This window comes from Phocoena phocoena, chromosome 13, assembly GCF_963924675.1.
Source record: "Phocoena phocoena chromosome 13, mPhoPho1.1, whole genome shotgun sequence".
In the NCBI taxonomy this organism is placed as follows: domain Eukaryota; kingdom Metazoa; phylum Chordata; class Mammalia; order Artiodactyla; family Phocoenidae; genus Phocoena; species Phocoena phocoena.
In genome coordinates this window covers 73,523,472-73,543,372 of record NC_089231.1, presented here as the reverse complement: position 1 = coordinate 73,543,372, position 19,901 = coordinate 73,523,472, and the positions used below count along the sequence as shown (strand labels likewise).

General features: G+C 54.8%; 1 protein-coding gene across 3 annotated transcripts; it reads left to right on the top strand.

Moving 5' to 3' along the window:
• The first annotated feature begins 2,878 nt into the window (after nt 1-2,878).
• Nucleotides 2,879-18,701, top strand: HNF1A (HNF1 homeobox A). Of its 3 annotated transcripts, none has more exons than XM_065890558.1 (10): nt 2,879-3,677; nt 10,235-10,434; nt 11,852-12,038; nt 12,479-12,720; nt 13,654-13,802; nt 13,928-14,129; nt 14,892-15,083; nt 16,224-16,345; nt 16,429-16,573; nt 17,958-18,701. In XM_065890558.1, exons 1-10 carry the CDS (start codon nt 3,349-3,351, stop codon nt 18,083-18,085), a joined length of 1,896 nt encoding a protein of 631 aa, XP_065746630.1. In that variant the 5' UTR covers nt 2,879-3,348; the 3' UTR covers nt 18,086-18,701. The 3 variants fall into 3 exon arrangements, with proteins under 3 accessions (XP_065746630.1, XP_065746629.1, XP_065746631.1); XM_065890557.1 differs by having other exon boundaries at nt 3,349-3,677; nt 16,414-16,573; nt 17,958-18,085; XM_065890559.1 differs by lacking the exon at nt 14,892-15,083 and having other exon boundaries at nt 3,349-3,677; nt 17,958-18,085.
• Nucleotides 18,702-19,901: the final 1,200 nt, after the last annotated feature.

The following is a 19,901-nucleotide window of genomic DNA, read 5'->3' as shown; positions in this document are numbered from 1 at the left end:
GTGTAACAGGAAATGAAGGTGGTCACGTCCAATCTAATTACAAAGTTTGAGCAGTTGTGTAGAGCCCAACAAATCTCTGCATTAGGTGTACAAAGTTGTCTCAAGCAACCCTAGGAGATCTACACCTCTGTTTTATAAATAAGTCATGAAAGGTGAACTCAGTGCCTGAGGCCACCCAGTGCGGGGTTGGGGTGTGTTTGTGGGGGGCCCGTGAAACGCACACTAGGTCCTGAGTGATTCTCAAGAAGGCAAAATGCCTCTCCCAACCTCTGAGTCTGTTTAGTTGTGTCCCCTGATTGTGGGGAAGGGCAGGCTGGGGGCTGGAACCGCCGTTTCAGTTGTCTGTTGCCAAGTATCAATAACCGACACCTTTCTCATTTTCAGAGGGAGCCCTAGTCGGGGTGGGGGGTGGCCAGGACAATAGCCTCTGTGTGTACTGGAGCTGAAGTTGGACCTTGAGGGTCTCTCTCCTTAGACACCCTAGAGGCTCCCCCCGCCCCACACCACTGTTCTCCTCCCAACTAAATCCACCTTCAGTCCCGGAGTCACCAGTTCAGCCACCTGGCTGCCGGGGGGGACCCAGCAGTCAATGAGCCCAAAAGTTGTGCAAAGTACCCAGGCCCCACCCTGTCTGGCTCTGTCTTCTAGAGGAAAGTCTCCGAGGGCAGCTGCAGGCGGCAAGCAGCCTCCTGGACGGGGTAGCAAGGAGGAGAGCCATGAAACTGCGAAGGGACAGCATGCAGCATCTTCCCTGTCCTTTAGCTGGACTTGAGAATTCTGCCCCCAGTAGTGAGCTGCCTGACCCCAAAGCTACTTGTGCTAGAGGAGAAGGGAAGCACTGAGAGCAATGTGGGGGGCCCACGTCCTCATGGGGCAACTGCCAGCACCATCCTGTGCAGAGGGCCGGGCTCTGGGAGTAACAGTGCCTACTTCACAGAGCGGTTCTCAGCATTTCATACGTTACTAAAGTCTGGTGCGGAGCTAAGTATACGTTGGGCGGTGTGCAATGAAATTTATTCATTCCACAAATATTACTGAGCACCTACTAAGTACGGAGGAGGCAACATACTAAGCACTGCGAATACAGCAGTGAACAAGACAGACAAAAGCCCTGCCCTGGAGCGGGGGTGGGGGACCCGACACTCTAGCAGAGGCAGACAAACCATAAATAATAAACATCATACGTGTAAGTAAATTACAGAGCAGTGCTGTCCAATATAGAATGTGAGGCGCAAATGTAATTCAAAAGTTTCCAGTGGTACCATTATAAAAGTAAAAAGAAACAGGTGAAATTAAGTTTTCTAATTTTTAAAGTATTTAGTTTTAAAATTAAAAACTTTCACTCAGTAGATCCAAAATATTATCATTTCAGCCAGAGGCATCAGCCACATTTCAAGTGCTCAGTGGCCGCATGGGCCTCACAACAGCTGAGTGTGTCAGGTGAGTGCAAAAATGAAGAAGCCCCTTTCCCCCTGCTGGCCTAGCCTGGCCTGCAGGGAGGGCCTTCTGGCCAAGGGCGCCTTCTCCCTTCCACCGTTGCCAAGCATGACCCTGGCTCTGCAGACCCCTGAGAGATGCCCCAGCCTGGGGGCAGCCCCTCAGCACCACCCTGCCCACTCCAGGCAATGGTGCACACCCCTTGTTCTGGGAGCTTAGGGCCACCCCAGGGGACAGACAGCAGGAATTTTTGTCCAGGCTCTTACCGGAAGAGGGAAGGGTGGGGGTTGGGGATGAGTTTTTGCCTAGGACTGGCATTAGCGGGAGGTGAGTGAGGGTTGGAACCTGCCTCTATTTAACATTTTGATATTTTTTGTTCATCACAGATTTTTGGCATTAATTTTTCAAATTAATGAAAAGTATATTTTATTGATTCATAGATCATAAAATTTGCCCTCTTAAAACTGCAAACTTCAGTGGTTTTTAGTAAATTTACAGAGTTGTGTAACATCACCCCATCAATATTAGACCATTTCCATCATCTCCAAAGAAACCCTGTACCCATTAAGCAGCCATTCCCTGTGCCCACCCCCACCTCCCCAGCCCCCAGCAACCACGAATCTACTTTCTGTCTGTATGGATTTGCCTATTCTGGACGTTTCCTATACATGGAATCATATAATAGATGGCCTTTTGTGTCTGGCTTCTTTCACTTCGCATGATATCTTCAAGATTCATGCCTACTGTAGCATGAATCGGGACTTCATTCCTTTTTATGGCCAAATAACATGCCATTGCACGGAGAGACCACATTTCTTCTATCCATTCATCCACTGATGGATATTTATGTTTTTTCTATTTTTTAGCTCTTGTGAATCATGCTGCTGAGAACATTCGCAGGCAAATTTTTGTGTGGACATTTCTTTTAAGTTCTTTTGGGTTTTACATTAATTTTGAATTTTTAATAGAGTATATAAAAATATTTTTTCATATTGATTTCGTCTTGAGTTTTTTGACATCCCCTTAAAATTTGCACCTGCACCAAGTGCTTGACTGGCCACACCCTGCTTCCACTCCACTTGTCCCTGCTAGCTGTGTGACTTTGAGCGAGTTGCTTACCCTCTCAGAGCCTCAGTTTCCTCCTCTGTAAAATGGGCACAATCCCTGTACCTACTCTGTTAGGGGGCTGTTAGGGGGCTACACTGAGGTAATGATGCACGTTACAGACCCAGCCCACAGTAGACTTAGTTGACGCGTTTGCCCTCCTGGGAGGCCAGACGTTGGGGCTGGCAGTGGGGGGTCCTCAGATGGATGTGTCCTAGCCTTGCCCTTGAGGAGAGTTGACCCGACAGCCTAGAACTCTGCTGTTTCTGTTCCCAAGGCTGTTTTTGTTCTCTTGCCTCAGCCTGGCCCCCTACGAGGTCGCTGGGGGAGGGACCCAATGCTGGTCACCCGAAGGCCTCCCTGGCTCCCAGTACCTTCCATCCCATCTGTCCTGGGCCCCCCACCGCTGCCTCCCCCGCCCTCCGCTCTGCCCACTCCCATGGAAGGCCACGGCTCCCTGTCCCTCTGCGCTGCCATGAGGCCTGCACTTTGCAGGGTGAAGTCCAAAGTTCAGTCCCTTCGCTAAGCACATGGATAAATATGAACCTTGGAGAATTTCCCCAGCTCCAATGTAAACAGAGCGGGCAGGGGCCCTGATTCACTGGCCACTGGGGCCAGGGTTGGGGGTTGGGGGTGCCCACAGGGCTTGGCTAGTGGGGTTTGGGGGGGCAGCGGGCGCAAGGAGCCTGGTTTGGGCCTGCCTGCTGGCCGGCCAGCACGGAGCCAGCCCACGCCGGGGTGGGGGGGGGGGGGCGGGAGGCGGCCGGCTCAGTGGCCCTGGGCCGCGTGGCCCGCGCTAGTGGAGCCATGGTTTCTAAACTGAGCCAGCTGCAGACGGAGCTCCTGGCGGCCTTGCTCGAGTCAGGCCTGAGCAAAGAGGCGCTGATCCAGGCGTTGGGTGAGCCGGGGCCCTACCTGCTGGCCGGAGACGGTCCCCCGGACAAGGGGGAGTCCTGCGGTGGCGGCGGTCGAGGAGAGCTGGCCGAGTTGCCCAATGGGCTGGGGGAGACGAGGGGCTCCGAGGACGAGACGGACGACGAGGGGGAAGACTTCACGCCGCCCATTCTCAGAGAGCTGGAGAACCTCAGCCCCGAGGAGGCAGCCCACCAGAAAGCCGTGGTGGAGACCCTGCTGCAGTAAGGACCCCTCCCCTGTCCCCAGCTCCCAAGGAGCCCGGAGGGGCCCAGCCTCGACTCCTGACCAGCCCTTGCCAGTCCAGAGTCCCATGGGCTGTAGCCTTTAGGCTGGTTGTCGGCAAGGGGGACAGGGTCCATTAGAGCTTGGAAGCGGGGGTGGGGTGGGGTCCTAGCTCGGAGGTTGGAGCCTCCTGCCCCTGACCCGGCCCTCTGTGGGGTCCCGAGTCTCCATGAGCCAAGGCTTTCAGCCCGGTGCTTGGGAAATGGGTCATGCCCCAGGGGAGCCCCAAGATGGGGACAAAGCAGGAGAGTCCACGATTCTAGTCCCTGGACAACGGGGGTGGGGAAGCAGGGAATTTTTAGCTACCATGCCCATTTCTACTCCCTCAATCCCAACTTCCCTGCTAGGCACCCAGATGCACCAGTGGGGAGGGGGAGCCCAGGCTGGGGTTTTGGGGGCCCCGCTTGGCCTCCCCGGAACTTAAGCATTCAGTCAGCAGAACCCAGGTCTTTCTTACCTGAGGGAAATGGAGCCTTGGGAAGGGAGCTGCTCCCCTTTCCGGCACAGCCTCAGGCCATGCCCCTCACCAGTGGGTACCGTTAGAAGCCTCCCCACTCTGTACCCCACCCACTGGCTGGCTCCCCATCTCCCAGAGAACTGGGTGGGTCTGAGCCCGATGCCTCCCCTCTCCTCAGCAGAGCTGACCTGGTTACTAATTACCCACGGGCTTTATTATTTCTCTTTTGTTTTATAAATTTATAAATGGCAAAAGGCTCTGATAAGGCCTGTGATCATTAACTTGGAGGGCTGGTAGCCTGGGGAAGCCTGAGCCAACCAACTTCGCACCGAGCAGGGGTGGGGGAGGTTGGAGGTGAGGGAAGGGGAACCTGGGGGCTGCAGGGACTGCCCCTCCCCTAAGGCTCTGTAACCTCTATCCTAACAGCCAGGTGGGCACGTGCTGAGGTTTCACAGGTATCATTTTGGGTAGTGTTGAGATGAACTCTGGAGGCACCTGGGGACAACTGCTCCGCAGATGAGGGAACTGAGGCTCTGAGGGGGACGGAGCTGGACTAAGGCCACCCAGCTGGGGCTCCACACCCACTCTCTTTGGTGCCCTCAGTCACCATGACCGGGGCCAGGGGCCAGCTGGGGGTGGCTGGGGGTTCTGAGCAAGAGTCCCAAAGACCACCTCTTTTCTGTCCAAGGTCCTGATCCCAGCTTGGGGTTGGGAGGGCTGGATCCCTGCCTCAGGGAGCTCTCAGGGCCTGCCAGGCCTTTTGAGGGCCTGGGCAGGAGGCAGGGGAGTAGCCAGGGCCCCCTGACTTGGCAGGAAGAGGAGGGCAAAGGGCCCTGCCGCGTTGCAGGGGAGGGGCAGAGTCTGGCATCTCCAGACCCAGGGCGAGGGCAACCCGGACAAGGGTGGGGCAGGGCCAGACCTGCTCAGGGCCCCAGATGGGACTGGGGGCTTTCGGGGGGGAGTGGGGGCAGGGAGTGCCAAAGGCCTTACCTGGCTGGGTGGGGCCTCTTGATCAGCAGCCCCTTTGGTGGGATGATGGGTGGAGGGAAAGGCTTGATCCACAGCACTCGAGCGGGAAGCAGGGGTCAAAGTGCTCCCTGGGGACCAGCAGAGACCTGGAAGCTGAGGGAGAGAGGGGACACATGGAGAAAGAGACAGGGCGTCAGGGGAGATGGAGAGAGAGGCCTGGAGAAGCAGAGTGGAGCGGACCAGCAGAGCAGGGAGGGAAGAGGGGCTGACACGCAGCTGGGAGAATGGGCTGGGGAGAGAGCGAGGTGCCCCAAGCTGCAAGGAGGCTGGAGTGCTTGCCTCCCGCCCCGATTGGGTTTTCTTTAATGCTAACAGCATGCTATTTACTTTCCATTTAAATTTGAGATGTTGCTATAAATTATCAACCAGCTCCTTGTTCCTGCGGGGTTTATAACTAACTACCCGGGTTACTTATTGTTCAGGTAACAAAAGGGATCTGAAAACGCCCCGAGGGGAAAAAGTGGGGCCTTGAGCCTCAGGGCACAGGCTGCAGAGGGGTGGGGGACCCCCATGAAGGCCTGGCCAGTGGGGGAGGTTGAGGCTGGAAAGTATGGTGAAGAGGCAGGGCTTCCCGTGGAAGCCAAGTGTGACCAAGTGTGACCTTGGGCAAGTCTCTTCTCCTCCTGCCTCCGTTTCCCTACCCGGACAATGAGTACAATTCAAACTCCCTGCCCTGATCCCCTGATCTCTTCCTGAGGGACCTCCCTCCCTCCCTCACTTTCCTCCAGTTACACTACACTTTGCTGATTCCCACCTCAGGGCCTTTGCATGTGTCGTACCTTCTCCCCGAAACCCTCTTTCCAGATCTTCCTATGGTCAATTCCTTCTCCTCTTTTTGCTCAAATGCCACCACAGTCACTCCCTCTTCCACTACTTCCGTTGGCTTTCCCCTGAAACTTATCATTACTTATTATTACCTTATTTGTCTGTTCTCTATCTCCTGCTATGACAACAGCAGCTCTTCCAGAGGCTTGTTCACCACTCAGACCCCTGATATCCACCCCAGTGCTGACACACAGCATGAATGAATGAGGGACTAGGCTTCTCTGAGCCCTGGGAATGTCTGCTGTAATGGTCAAGGGAGTAACACGTTCCCAGGGCTCCTTCCTCAGTGTCCTCCTGGGCCCTCCTGTCCCTGAGCAGCTCAAACTCAATCTTGAGGGTCTCTGGTCCTCTCCATTGGGCAGCACCAAGGCACTGAGACCCAGGAAGACAGTGGCCAAGGTGGGGCAATCTGACATCCCTAACTGGGGCCAGCCTGCCTGGGCTTGAACCCCAGCTCTGCTCAGGCAGGCAATTTCACTTTTCTGAGTCCCAGTGTTCTCTGCAAGGCAGAGCTGATCATAACGCTCACCCACAGGGTAAGCATGTGAGTGCAACGAACAGTTGCTGTTATCAGTGGTCCCATTTTACAGATGAGCAAACTAAAGCTCAGAGAGGCAAAGTGACCTGCCCAAAGTAACTCGTACAAAGCAGTAAGGCCAGGACTTGGACCCAGGTCCTCCTAATCCCACACTTTGCACAGCATCCTGACGTGGCATGCCTGTCCTTGATACATTTATCTCCCTCTTTACCCTCCTGGGTCATTCTTGCTGTTAATGTCACCATTGACCACTTCCACGTAGTGCTCGAGGACTCACGAAGCGCTTACAAGTGCATTAAGCTTGTTTTCTCCTCCTGACAACCTATGAAATATTAGCTCCCTATCACAGTTGAGGAAACTTCCCAGGGCCACCCAGAGAGTCAGTGGCAGAGCTGGGATTCACACTGAGAACTCGGCTCCCCCTCCGGATGAGTGGCCTTCAGGCTGGTCTCCCAGCTCTGAAGCCTTGGATCCACTGAAACCCCACAGGCCAGGGAGCAAGAGGCCCAAAGCCTCGAACCTCTGACTGACCCTAGAACTGGCAGGAGGCGGAAGGAGGGGGTTGTGGGCAGACCTTCACCTTTCCTGGGTCCTCTTCCCTCTGCTGTGGGGCTGGAGGTCCCAGGACTAGGTCGCTGCTGCTGCTGCTGATGGTAACAATATTGTTCCACTTACTGAGCACTTACTGTGTGCCTGGCCCTGTCCTCAGCATTTCACTCCTATTAGACACTCATTCAGTTCTCCCAATAGAGAACAGGGAGGCAGGCGTGAATTTCACGCTGTGTTACAGGGGAGATGCGGGCCATGTGCACATTGGGCGCGAGGCCGCAGTGGTGGGATTTGAACCCAGGTTGGTTCGACTCTCAAACCCATTAGAGTGAAAGCAGGAGATGCCTGGAGACCTGGCCTCTTAGTTCTGCGTTGGGGAAAATGTCCTGCAAAGAGCCATGTTCTTGGAGACTGTGCGTGTGTGGGGGGAGGGGGGGAGAGAAAGAGAGCAGAAAACAGAGAGACACAGAGACAGAAGGAGAGAGAGTGAGAGAAACAGAGACAGATAGAGACACATGGGGTCAGAAGGACAGAGATAGACAGTAAATCTTTAGTTTGAGCCAGGAGAGGCCCTGTTGAAGGAAGACTGGGCTCCTTCTCTCTGGAGAACAGACAGAGCGAGGGAGGATCTCTCAGGAGGGTGATGACTGCAGTTGGGGGAGGAGGGAGGCTATCGGGCAGCCCAGCCCCGGAGTCAGATAAACATGTTTGCCACGGAGCACAAGGCTGGACTTTGTCCTGCCCTGCCCTCCCAGCTCTGACTGGCACCCGGGGACCGGGGGAGGTGAGGCTCCTACGAAAGCAGGGAGATAGGGCTTGGGGAGTAGTTAAGGGGTTCAGGAAAGTGAAATATTCTTGAGTCCCAGCGAAGTCACCTTGGACAAGTGTTCACCTTTCTGAGCCTCAGTCTTCTCACCTGTGAAATGGGCATACTTCCTAGGGTTACTGTAAGATTTAAAGGACCAGCCCTTACCTGGCTCACCATAAATACTCAAGAAACATGAATTCTCACGGCTATCATTTCTACACAAATGGGACTTTGCTGGACCGACTGCTGATTAACTATATCTGTCCCCACCTTCCATTCCTCCCTGCCTGTATGGGAACTGCTGATAAAAAAAGGAGGAAGTCAGAGGGCCAAAGTGGATGAAAGGCTCTGTGCCCTCATGTCTCGGAAGGGCATTGTCAAGGATGCAGGCGAGACTGGTTCTTTGAGAAAAGAGAGAAGGGCCAGGGGAGAAGGCAGTGTGGGGTGGGTTTCAGAGCACTGGGGGGTTTCTTTTCTTTTCTTTTTTTCACAATTCACTTTTAAACATTATATATGCATATGTAGCATATTATATGATACTAAATTATTGATACATAATTTATGAAGTACAGAAGAATAACAGAGAAAACCCTCCCCTCTCACCCTGTCCCCAGCATCCAATCAGTGACTCCAGTTCATTCTGTATACTTCTGGTATTTCATGTGAACAAAGCAAATACGTAGAAATCTTCTTTTATCCCACTTAAAATTTTACACACATAGCACAACAGACCTACCACACAAACTGTTCCATCTGGGCTTGTACAGAGCTTTCTCAGTGGGTTTTTACGGCTGCATTGTACGGAGGCATGCAATTTGGTTAATCAGCATCCTTTTGCCGGACGCTTAGGTTGTTTCCAATCTTTGGCTGTGGCAAACGACACGGAGATGAATCACTTCCTACACATGCCATTTGTCACATATGCCTCAATTCTAGAAGCAAACTGCTGCATCAAGGCTGTGGGGACACAGGCTTAGGATCACACAGACCTGGGTTTAAATCCCAGCTCTGCCTGTTTCAGCACTGTTGTATCTGACACATGGTTGTAATAGAAGCTCAAGAGAGGATGAAGGGAAGAGAGGAGGGTTGAGACAGAGCAGAAGAGGAAGAGAGAAGAATTTCTATCGTACAGGCAACCTGACCCCTTCCATTCCCCACAGTGAGCGGAAAACAGGAGATTGAGCCACAGGTGGCCTCAGGTCCCCTTGAATCCCTCGAGTGAGAGAACTGAGCCCACAGAGTGGGATTCCGTGCTCAGACACATTTTTCTTACAAGGCCTTGGGATGCCAGCCCCTAACCCCTTCACCTGGGACTCTGTTGAGAAATTAGCCACCCGCCTCAGTGCTGTGGGGAGACTGGCTGCGCCACCATCTAGGGTTTAGTGCAGATTTTCAGGAGGCGTTTTGATGCTGTGATTTTTATCTGACAGACTGACTTAGAACCAAATCCTTTAAGCTGGGGTGGGACTCTACTGGGCTAACCCTGTGACCTTCGGCAAGAGACACAGTGCTCTGAGCCTCAGTGGCCCTGGATGTAAAGTGGGAGAATCACGTTTCTCTCCTTGTTTTCAGACCCAAATTTTTTTCCAGTAGATCTCTCTCATCTATCCATCCATCCACCCACCCATCCACCCATCCATCTAACATCTACCCATCAACATCCCAACTATCCATCCATCCATCCATCCTCTCACCCACCATCCACCATCAATGCACTGACCATCCCATTACCCACCCATCCATCCATCCATCCACTCATTCATTCATGCATTCACCAAGGGCACACTCTATGTCAGGCCTATTTTGGGTGCCGAGAACAAGACAGTTCCTGCCCTCCAGGTGTTTATAGTCTCTCACAGTGGTTAAGACACAGCCACAAATAACATTTCTAGGTAGAATTGGGTGGGGGGGAATCTTTAAAGTAGGCACAAAGATGAGTACCCTCCCCATCTGGCTTGTGCAGCTTCCCGGGGGAGTCTGTTTTTGTCTACATCTGTATCCATGTCTCTGTGTGTCTGTGTTTCGAAACCTTCATCTGTTCCTATGTCTGTGTGGGACTGGTTGGGGCCTGTGTCCACATGTCTGCCATGTGTATGTGTCTGCAAGTCTCTGTCCCCATGTCCTTGTGTCCTGGCATGAGTGCCCATACCTCCTGTCCCTGAGTCTAGGTACAGGCTCCTGGGCTCCACGCCTGCTTCCATCTACCATCCTCACCCCCCGGGTGGACAGGGCTCCCAGCACCCACCCTGGGCTGAGCAGCCTGTCCTCGTCCCCCCGCCTCCCGCCCCAGGGAAGACCCATGGCGTGTGGCGAAGATGGTCAAGTCCTACCTGCAGCAGCACAACATCCCGCAGCGGGAGGTGGTCGACACCACCGGCCTCAACCAATCCCACCTGTCCCAGCACCTCAACAAGGGCACCCCCATGAAGACACAGAAGCGAGCCGCCCTGTACACCTGGTACGTCCGCAAGCAGCGAGAGGTGGCCCAGCGTAAGTAATAACCGACCGCAGCCCTGTCTTCCCGGCAGGGCCTGGGACTACCCGCAGCTCGAGGGTGGGAGCTGGAAGCCTCCCACCCCATTCCTCGGACAGGCAGACTGAGAGGAAGTCGGGAGGATTCAACCAGCATGTATCAGCTGTTCTGTGCAAGGCGCTCTGGGGGAGGGGAGGAGGGTTGGTCTTGGGCATCCTCTTTGGGTGGGTGAACTGGGCCCCTGCCTTCCAAGAGCTCCCTGTGTAGAGGGGAAGCAGGAGAACAAATCATTATGATTCGGTGAGCACTCACCGTGCGCCAGGCCCAGGTTAGGGCACTACAGAAAGCGTTTCCAAGGTTGAGTTGGTGGAGGAGGAGAGAATAATCTCTTCCTCAGGGAGGCAGGGGCATCAGGAAGGATCAACTAGAAGTATGATCTTTTGACTAAGTCTTAAAGTGTGAGTTGAATTTTGACCCATGAAGATGCAGGGATGGGGTTTCAGGCAGAAGGAAGGGCAGTAGAGGCTCCGAGGTGAGGTGTGTGCTTAGGGAACCCGGGCCTCATACCCCACAAAATCCTAAGTGCACTTCCACACTTTTGAGCCTAAGTGTAAAAAAAAAAAATGTTTTTGATGTTTCTTTTATAATTATCCAGGTTTTCAAGGTAATACACACTGAATTTATAAAAAAATAGAAGTAAAGATTTTACAATAAAAATTAGGTGTCCTTCTCCTAAGGCAGCCACTGGCATTCCTGGTCTCATACGTAACCTTCCAGGGGTACTGTACGTATATACTGGCTATATACATATTTCCCCTGCTCTTTGAAGGGCTACTAGCTGTTCTGTTATTCGGAGGCGCCATTAACTGGCCTCCTACCAAAGAACCAGCTGAGAAAGTGTCTGGGTCTCTTCTCTCCTGGCTAATACTTATACTTTAAGCTTGATTTTCAAGTCTGCAATGTTGAAAATAGCGCGGAATCTACTCAGGAGATACAGTTCAAGTTTCTGCTCTACTGTGCGACCCTGGAAAAATATTTAACCTCCCTGATCCTCAGATGCCTCATCTATAAAACGGGATGGCATATGTGTCAAATGTGAACAAATGCTGATGCTTACCTGGAGCCTTGTATTGAGGACTGTGAGATTATATCCTGGCCCGGTAGCAAAGTACGCAGGGGTTGATTAGTGATGTCTCCCTTGGACCCAAGTTAGGAAAGGGGCGGTGTGTGTGCTGTGTGTCTGTCATCACTGGATTAGATGATTTCTAAGTTCTAGCTGTAAGCTCCTCTGGCTCAGCATCCTAGGAATGAGAAAGAACCATGGGCATGGTTAGGTGAACCAATTCCAGCATGGTGAACCAGTTCCAGCATGGTGAACCAATGCTGGAAGGTGGGATTGGCCGGTGTTTTGCTAATGGCTCTCTGTGCCCACAGAGTTCACCCACGCAGGGCAGGGTGGGCTGATTGAAGAGCCCACGGGCGATGAGCTACCAACCAAGAAGGGTCGGAGAAACCGTTTCAAATGGGGCCCAGCATCCCAGCAGATCCTGTTCCAGGCCTATGAGAGGCAGAAGAACCCCAGCAAGGAGGAGCGGGAGGCGCTGGTGGAGGAGTGTAACAGGTAGAATGGCTGGTGGTCAGCAGGGCTGGTTTGGTCTGGGCTGGGGGTAGGCGAGAGGGGCTCTGGGTCCTGAGGGAGGCTCCCCAGGTTTTGAGAGCTCCTGCTGTTGGCCCAGGAGTTCTCAGCTCCTGTTCAGTGTCTGACACCTAGCTCCATTCCTGGCACCCACCCCCCACCGACCCAAGCAGCCCTTGAGTGGCTGCTCGTCTCACTCATCCTCACTACAACCCTACACTTACTGGGCTCACTCTATAACTGAAGAGATTAAGAGAGGCTAAGTCACTTGCTCAAGGTTGCACAGCAGACTGGGCTCGGAACCCAGGTCTGCCAGCCTCAGCAAATACTCAGGTAGAGCCCTACTTCTCAGAAGCCTCCCCCCAGCCCCAGCGGAGGGTTCTTCTGTGCCTGATCCAGAGGCTCATGAGTGGCCATTTCTGCAGGGCGGAGTGCATCCAGAGGGGGGTGTCACCCTCACAGGCGCAGGGGCTGGGCTCCAACCTCGTCACAGAGGTGCGCGTCTACAACTGGTTTGCCAATCGGCGCAAGGAAGAAGCCTTTCGGCACAAGCTGGCTATGGACACGTACAGCGGGCCACCACCAGGGCCAGGCCCAGGCCCTGCGCTGCCTGCCCACGGCTCCCCTGGCCTGCCCCCACCGGCCCTCTCCCCTGGTAAGGTCCACGGTGAGTGCCATGTGGGCAGGGGGATTGGGACCGTGGGTAGAGGGAATATGGGGGTGGGTGGGAGAGTTGGGGAGCACCACCCCAGTGGCAGCAGCCACCCAAACCTCTTAGCACTTCCTTACAGCTCCAACCCCACTCTATTTGCAGTTTTATCCACTCCACTCCTCTCCATTCCATTGACCACTCAACTTTGCCCACTGTATTCCATTCCATCCACTCCACCCTCACTTGCTTTCAGTTACTTCAACTCATTCCAGATCAAACCAACTCAATTCATTTCAGCTCAGTTCAATTCAATTCAATTCAGTTCAACTCATTATAATCTAATTTAATTCATTTAAATTTGGAATAGTTTGATCCAATCCAATTCCCAATTGATTCAGTTTAACTAAATGCATTTCAAGGAAATTCGGTTAATTTTCTATCAGTTCAATTTCAATCCAATTCAATTCAATTCGACTCAATCAAACTCAATTCATTTCTGGTTTGATTCAATGATACTCAGTTTCATTCAACTAATTCCAGTTCATTCTATTCAACTCAAGTTTGCTGTGGTTTAATTTCATTACCGTCAATTCAGTTTGGCCCAGTTGTCTTTTTTTTTTGGCCACACTGCACTGCACGGCATGCGGGATCTTACCCCGACCAGGGATCAAACCCCATGACACCTGCAGTGGGAGCGCAGAGTCTTAACCACTGGACTGCCAGGGAAGTCCCTGGCTCAGTTGTCTTTTATTGCGCACCTACTTGTGTTCAAGGAGTTGGAAGCAACCAGCACAGGGCCTGGCAGGAAGTGGACACTCAAGCAAAGTCTGCTGGCTGCATAAAGATGGGGTGGGGGGTCTGCGCAAACCAATGCAGTTTGGAATGATGGGGACCATGGAGGCGGGCAGGGAAGTGGGGTGCTGAGGCTGGACACTGCTCCCGCTCCAGGAGTGCGCTATGGACAGCCTGCAACCAGTGAGGGGGCGGAAGTGCCCTCAAGCAGTGGTGGTCCCTTGGTGACAGTGTCTGCACCCCTGCATCAAGTGTCCCCCACGGGTCTGGAGCCCAGTCACAGTCTGAGCACAGAAGCCAAATTGGTGAGTGTCCCGCCCCATCTCCCCCCCGCCCCCCCGCCAATCTCCCCTTGGCTGGAAGATTCTGGAGCAGTCCCCAGGGAAGTAGGGTGGGACCCCACCTGACTCAGTTTGGCTTCCCCTCCAAGGTCTCGGCCACTGGGGGCCCCCTGCCCCCTGTCAGCACCCTGACAGCACTGCACAGCTTGGAGCAGACATCCCCGGGCCTCAACCAGCAGCCCCAGAACCTCATCATGGCCTCGCTTCCCGGGGTCATGGCCATAGGGCCTGGTGAGCCTGCCTCCCTGGGCCCCACGTTCACCAACACGGGCGCCTCCACCCTGGTCATTGGTAAGCTGGTGGGGTGGACGGGGGCATCTGGGTGAGGGGCTCATGGGGCTCCCACAGAATCCAGGAGCAGGATGAGCCACTGGGACTCATTCCTTCATGTATTTATTGAGTGCCCACTCCGTGTTCCACTGGTGATACACAAGTGGACCGAACAGCCCCAAATCTCAGCCACCCAAGTGGGGAGGCAGACAATAAGCAGAATATGGGTTGGCCAAAAAGTTGGTTCAGGTTTTTCCTAACAGCTTACAGAAAACCCCGAACGAACTTTTTGGCCAATCCAATACATAAGTTATATAGTACCTTAAAAGGGAAAACAGCTATGGGAAAACAGAGCAGAGCAAGGGGGACTGAAGTTTTCTAGGTTTTAGGTTTTAGTTTGTTTTAAAGCCCAGAAAAACTTTATTCAGAACTATTATGCAGAAACTCAATATATAAGACAGACAGGGAGCTGCTGGGAGCCAGGTACAGAGAGTTAAGCCCCAGGGCCTTTGCATCGTTGTGGAACCCCAGGGCTCCAGGGACCCTAGTTTGACACACCCCCTGCCCTTATGACGAGCTAGCAGCTCAGAGGGGGAGTTAACTTGCCAGGGCTGTAACTTAGTGAAGGTTCCTAGTACAAGGCTGTTTCCTGATTACCTTGTCCCCTCTTCCTACCCACTGGCCCTAGGAGGGAGTGATGGTGCCCCTGGGGGTCAGGGCTGGGCCTGGGGAGGCCATGGAGGCAGCAGGAGGTCTGGCTGACTCCTGCCCCTCCCGCTCCAGGCCTGGCCTCCACGCAGGCACAGAGCGTGCCAGTCATCAACAGCATGGGCAGCAGCCTGACTACCCTGCAGCCCGTCCAGTTCTCGCAGCCTCTGCACCCTTCCTACCAGCAGCCGCTCATGCCCTCCGTGCAGAGCCACGTGGCCCAGAGCCCCTTCATGGCCACCATGGCCCAGCTGCAGAGCCCCCATGGTGAGCACCCCTCGGCCCCCCTGCTGGGGGAGGCGGTGGGAGAGACTGGCTGTCGTTGAGCCCAGGGGAAGAGGGTGGCTTGGCAGATGCTGTGGTCTGTGTGTGTCTGATTCAAGTGTGAGTGCTTCTGTGACGGCGGCTCTGCGGGTGCTCAGATGAGCGTCTGTGGGCTGGAATACGTTTCAGTGTGTGAACCCGTGTGGCTGCGTGTGCACGCACATGGGTTTGTGTGAGTGGGTGTTTGTGTGTGCACACCCACGTGTGCCCTTGGGGCCATATGTATTTCTCAGCTTTTAGAAAGGTAACGTGGTGCATATACCATGAATGACACACCTCCCAGCAGGGCTTGGGGCAACACCCTGTCATCAAACACCATGATTCCTGCAGCAAAAGGTAGAATTCCACGAAGTGGGTTAATAAAGACTCAGCCTCACATCAGGTTCAGGTCAGATTTTGCCACCAAATGAGCTCTAGTGCCAACCAGACAAAAACCTGTTGGCTTTCAGACCTTTCTGGAACTTGGACTCTTGGATAAGGGCTTGTGGACTTGAACATCTGTGTATTTGGTTGAGGGCACCATTTATGCGTGTATGTGGGTGGTTGTGTTTTCATCTGAGTCCATGTGAGAATACGTGATTTATGTTGTTTTCTACTGGCATCTGTGTGTGTATTTGTGGGGCTGGAGACTGCAGGTGAAATTCTGGGTTAGACTGTGGAGAGGGGTCCTGGAGATTCAGAAATGCTGCCCCCTCCTCAACCCCTAACAGGAGCCCTGGCCTTTCCCTCCAAGGCCGGTACTTAGTGCCCTAACAGCACCTGTGCCTCCCGTTGCCCTTCACACCTGTCCTCTCGAGATGACCGCAGGAGCTGGGTTTGGGTTCCCAGCCTCGCCCAGGCTCCTCTCCACCGAGACAGGCAGAGCAAGCCCCTGCGGTTGGGGAGAGCGTCCAACCCCTCTACCTGGAGCTCCCAGTTTTGGAAATCAGCCCTGAGTCCCCAGCCACTGCCCCACTGGGCTGCTCACCAGGCCCACGCCCCATTTCCCCTGAGCCCCCCACCTTGAGGCCCTCCTGGGAGGGGTCCAGCCCAGCCCAGGTGCCAAGTCTGTGTCCTCCTCTCTTCTCCCTCCCTCCCGGCCAGCCCTCTACAGCCACAAGCCCGAGGTGGCCCAGTACACCCACACGGGCCTGCTTCCGCAGACCATGCTCATCACCGACACCACCAACCTGAGCGCCCTGGCCAGCCTCACGCCCACCAAGCAGGTAAGGCCCAGGCCTGCCCCGGCCCCTCCCTGGGTCCTGCCCCAGTGCACACCCTGGGGGCTCAAGAGCTGCCCTTCTGCCAGGTCTTCACCTCAGACGCTGAGGCCTCCAGTGAGTCTGGGCTTCACACACCAGCGTCCCAGGCTGCCACCATCCACATCCCCAGCCAGGACCCTGCTGGCATCCAGCACCTGCAGCCCACCCATCGGCTCAGCGCCAGCCCCACTGGTGAGTGGCCTTTCCCTGCCCCCCCAACCGCCGTCCCCATAGCTGGGGAGGAAGTCGTGGGCAGCAGAAGGGGGGCAGGGAGGGGGTAAATGCGAGGGAGCACCTGTGCTCCCCTGAAGTGAGCCGAGGGGGGTGTGAAACCACAGGAGATGGGCCTGTCTCACAGGAACATCTATTAACTCAGTTGAGGAAAAAGATAACCGGAAGAGGTGGTAGGGGGTAATCAGGAGGTAAGAACTGGGCTTGCTGGGGACCAGAAGTGACTTATGGATGTGTTGCTTTAGCTCAGGGTTTAGCATTTTTTTGAATTCGTTGCCAACAGCTAAAAATTAAGAGCTTTCATAGACTTCTGGCTCCTCTTGCAAAGTCAGAAGGATTCGTGTTGCCCCATGGCAACCACAGAGTGTGGGCTCTCCAGCCCACCACGTCCCACCCAACCCACACATTTCCATTCCCTGAAGACCTGAGTCTGCAGCCCACAACGTCAGGGTGAAGAGCAGGCACTTTGGAGTCAGGCTGCCGGGCTTTGAGACCCAGGGCAGCCACTTGCTAAGTGTGAGCTTCAGCATCCTCCATCCAGCCCTGGTGGCTATAGGGACAGTCACCGAGGGCTCCACGGTCCAGGCTCCGTGCTCTACCCATGAGGTGTGTGTTGGCATCCCCGTTTTACAGATGAGAAAGCACCCAAGGAGGAGAGGGATTTGGTAGCGCTTCCAACAGCCACTAGGTAGTGGGGCCAGGACCTGAACCCAGGTCCAAACTCAAAGCCCATTCATGCTCTCTTGAGGGTTCTCCTGAGACGCAGAACCAATAGGAATACACACACACACGCACATATATTTAAGAAACTGGCTGATACGACTGTGAGGGCTGGCGAGTCTGAGAGCTGCAGGGTAGGAAGTGATGCTGCAGTCTCCTTCCCCAGGAAACCTCAGCCTTTGCTCTTGAGGCCTTCAACTGACTGGATGAGGGCCACCCACATTATCAAGGGAACTCTCCTTTACTTAAAGTCAACTGACGTAGGTGTTAACCACATTACAAAATACCTGCACAGCAACGCCTGCGCTGGGGTTTGGCTCAATGACTGGGTACTAAAAGGCAGCCGAGCTGACGCATAAAACTAACCACGACACCGGCTCACCAGCGCTTCTGTGATGTTCCCACTAAAATGTGCTGGGAAGGCCACTCCCTCGTGGCCCTGGAGCCTGGCGGGGGGTTAACAAGGCCCAAGGGCAGAGGTGTGACTCTGGGGTCCGGTCACCTGCTGAGATTCAGGAGGTGGTGAGGTGCCACTTTCCCATCCCGAGTACCCCTTAGGGATGGTGGGCGGGGAGGGGTCGGGATGGGCGTGGCAGGCAGCCAGCGGCCTCCTCTGCCTCTGCAGTGTCCTCCAGCAGCCTGGTGTTGTACCAGAGCTCCGACTCCACCAACGGCCATAGCCACCTGCTGCCATCCAACCACAGCGTCATTGAGACCTTCATCTCCACGCAGATGGCCTCTTCTTCCCAGTAACCATGGACACGGCCTCCCAGGGGATGGGCCCTGGAGCCTACACAGCCTGCTGCAGGGGTGACCAAGACATTTGAGCCTGCAAAACTTTCACGGCCCCCAGGCTGCTGCTCTTCCCTGGAAAACTGTGCCTCAGTCCCCACCCTGTTCCCCTCAGAAAAGGGGGGTGTTCTGAGGCGCCCCAACCCGAGGAGGGCTGCTTCAGTGCACAAGAGGGAACCGTGCAGAGCTTGGAAGCAGAGCTTGTTCCTGGTGGGACTCGGGAGGGACTGTCCCTGCTGCTCAGGGTAAATCTTGTCACTTGGAACAGGAGGGGGCAGCCTTGGACTCTGGTACCCCCAGGCCGGGCCTGTGGAGATCCCTGGCACCCCGCAGGGAACTGCCGGCCACACTTCTCAGGACACCAGCCTGTGTAGCTGGGAGAGAGGTCACAGGTCAACGTGGCCCCATTCTGTCACCTGTGCCCCCATCAGGCCACTCCACCCAGCCCCCCTTCCTGCTTTTAACCCACACACCCATTTGGACCCACCTGTCCCCCCTCACATAAGCATCGCCTGAGTGGCTCCTCTGTGCCAGGGCCTGGGGCAAGCAGGCCTCTCTAGCTTCCCTCGTCCTGAGCCATCCCTCTCCCCGGCCACCATGACCTCCCGTTTTCTTGGACATCTGTCCCCCTGTGCATCACACCTTCTGATGTCAGCCTGACATCTCACCTCTACTGGAAAGCCCCCCACCCCCGCAGGCCTAGGTGTTGTCCCTGCTCCTATGGGAGACTCGTGACTCTGTACCTGGTGCCAAGTCAAGGTCGGGGGGCAGCAGACCCTTCCCTGCTTTGGGGGAGAAGCTGCTAAGCTCAGAAGGCAGTAAGGCCGGGGCAGCTGGCAGAGCTGAGGCGCCCAGAGGGAGAAGAGAGGCGAGACCAGAGGAGAGGTTGCCGCCTGGAAGCTTGGCGCCCAGCTAGCTGAGGGGAGGCGTTCACAGCCCCCCACCCCGGGGAGGCTGAGGTCCTGCGGGATAAGGGAGCCATGCCAACCAAGGGCTCATCTCCCTGGGGCTGCTGCAGACAACCCAGCCCTAGTGGACTGCCTCCATCCTGGATTGAGGAAGGAACCAGGGGGGAATGGCACCCCCTGCAGCTTGCAGCTGGCTAAGGGCGAGCCTGTACATTTATTTAACTCTTAGTAAATGAGGAACATGTTGAAACGTCTTGCTTGTCCACACATCGTCCAGATGGGATTGGGCAGGCTCAGGGGGGCGGAAGGGGACCAGGAGCCCAAGGAGGGATGGGGCCGGCACACACGCTCTCACATCCCACCTCTGTCTTCCTTGCTTTGCCGAATCTCCAAGGCCAGGCAACGAAGCCAGCACTTCACCTTCACCTTGAACTTCTGCTCCTTCTTGCAGGATACATAGGTCCATGAATCCCCCAGGCCACAAGTGCTGTGACACTTCCTGAAGTCTTGACGCTGGGGTAGGGGAACACTTCTGGGGGTGTAGGCAGGACCCCTCCTGTGTGATGCTTACTTATAGTGGCTCATCAGGATTCAGCACAGACGGGAGGGCGGCACCCAAATCCCTCTGTTACATTCTGGGTCCCTCGACAGTTTATTTTGAATTATCCAGCTGGCTCAGAGACATGATCATGCATGGTGTATTCACAATGTGAAGAAAGAAAATTCTGGAAAACCAGGTGGAGGCAGGGATCTCTCTCCTTCTTTTCCAGACAATGTTATATCAGGTCTGTGTGGCTTGGAGGGAGATGCACAAAACTCCTCCTGGGGCTTGGCATCTCGAGGACACCCTCCCTCGTTTTCTTCAGGTC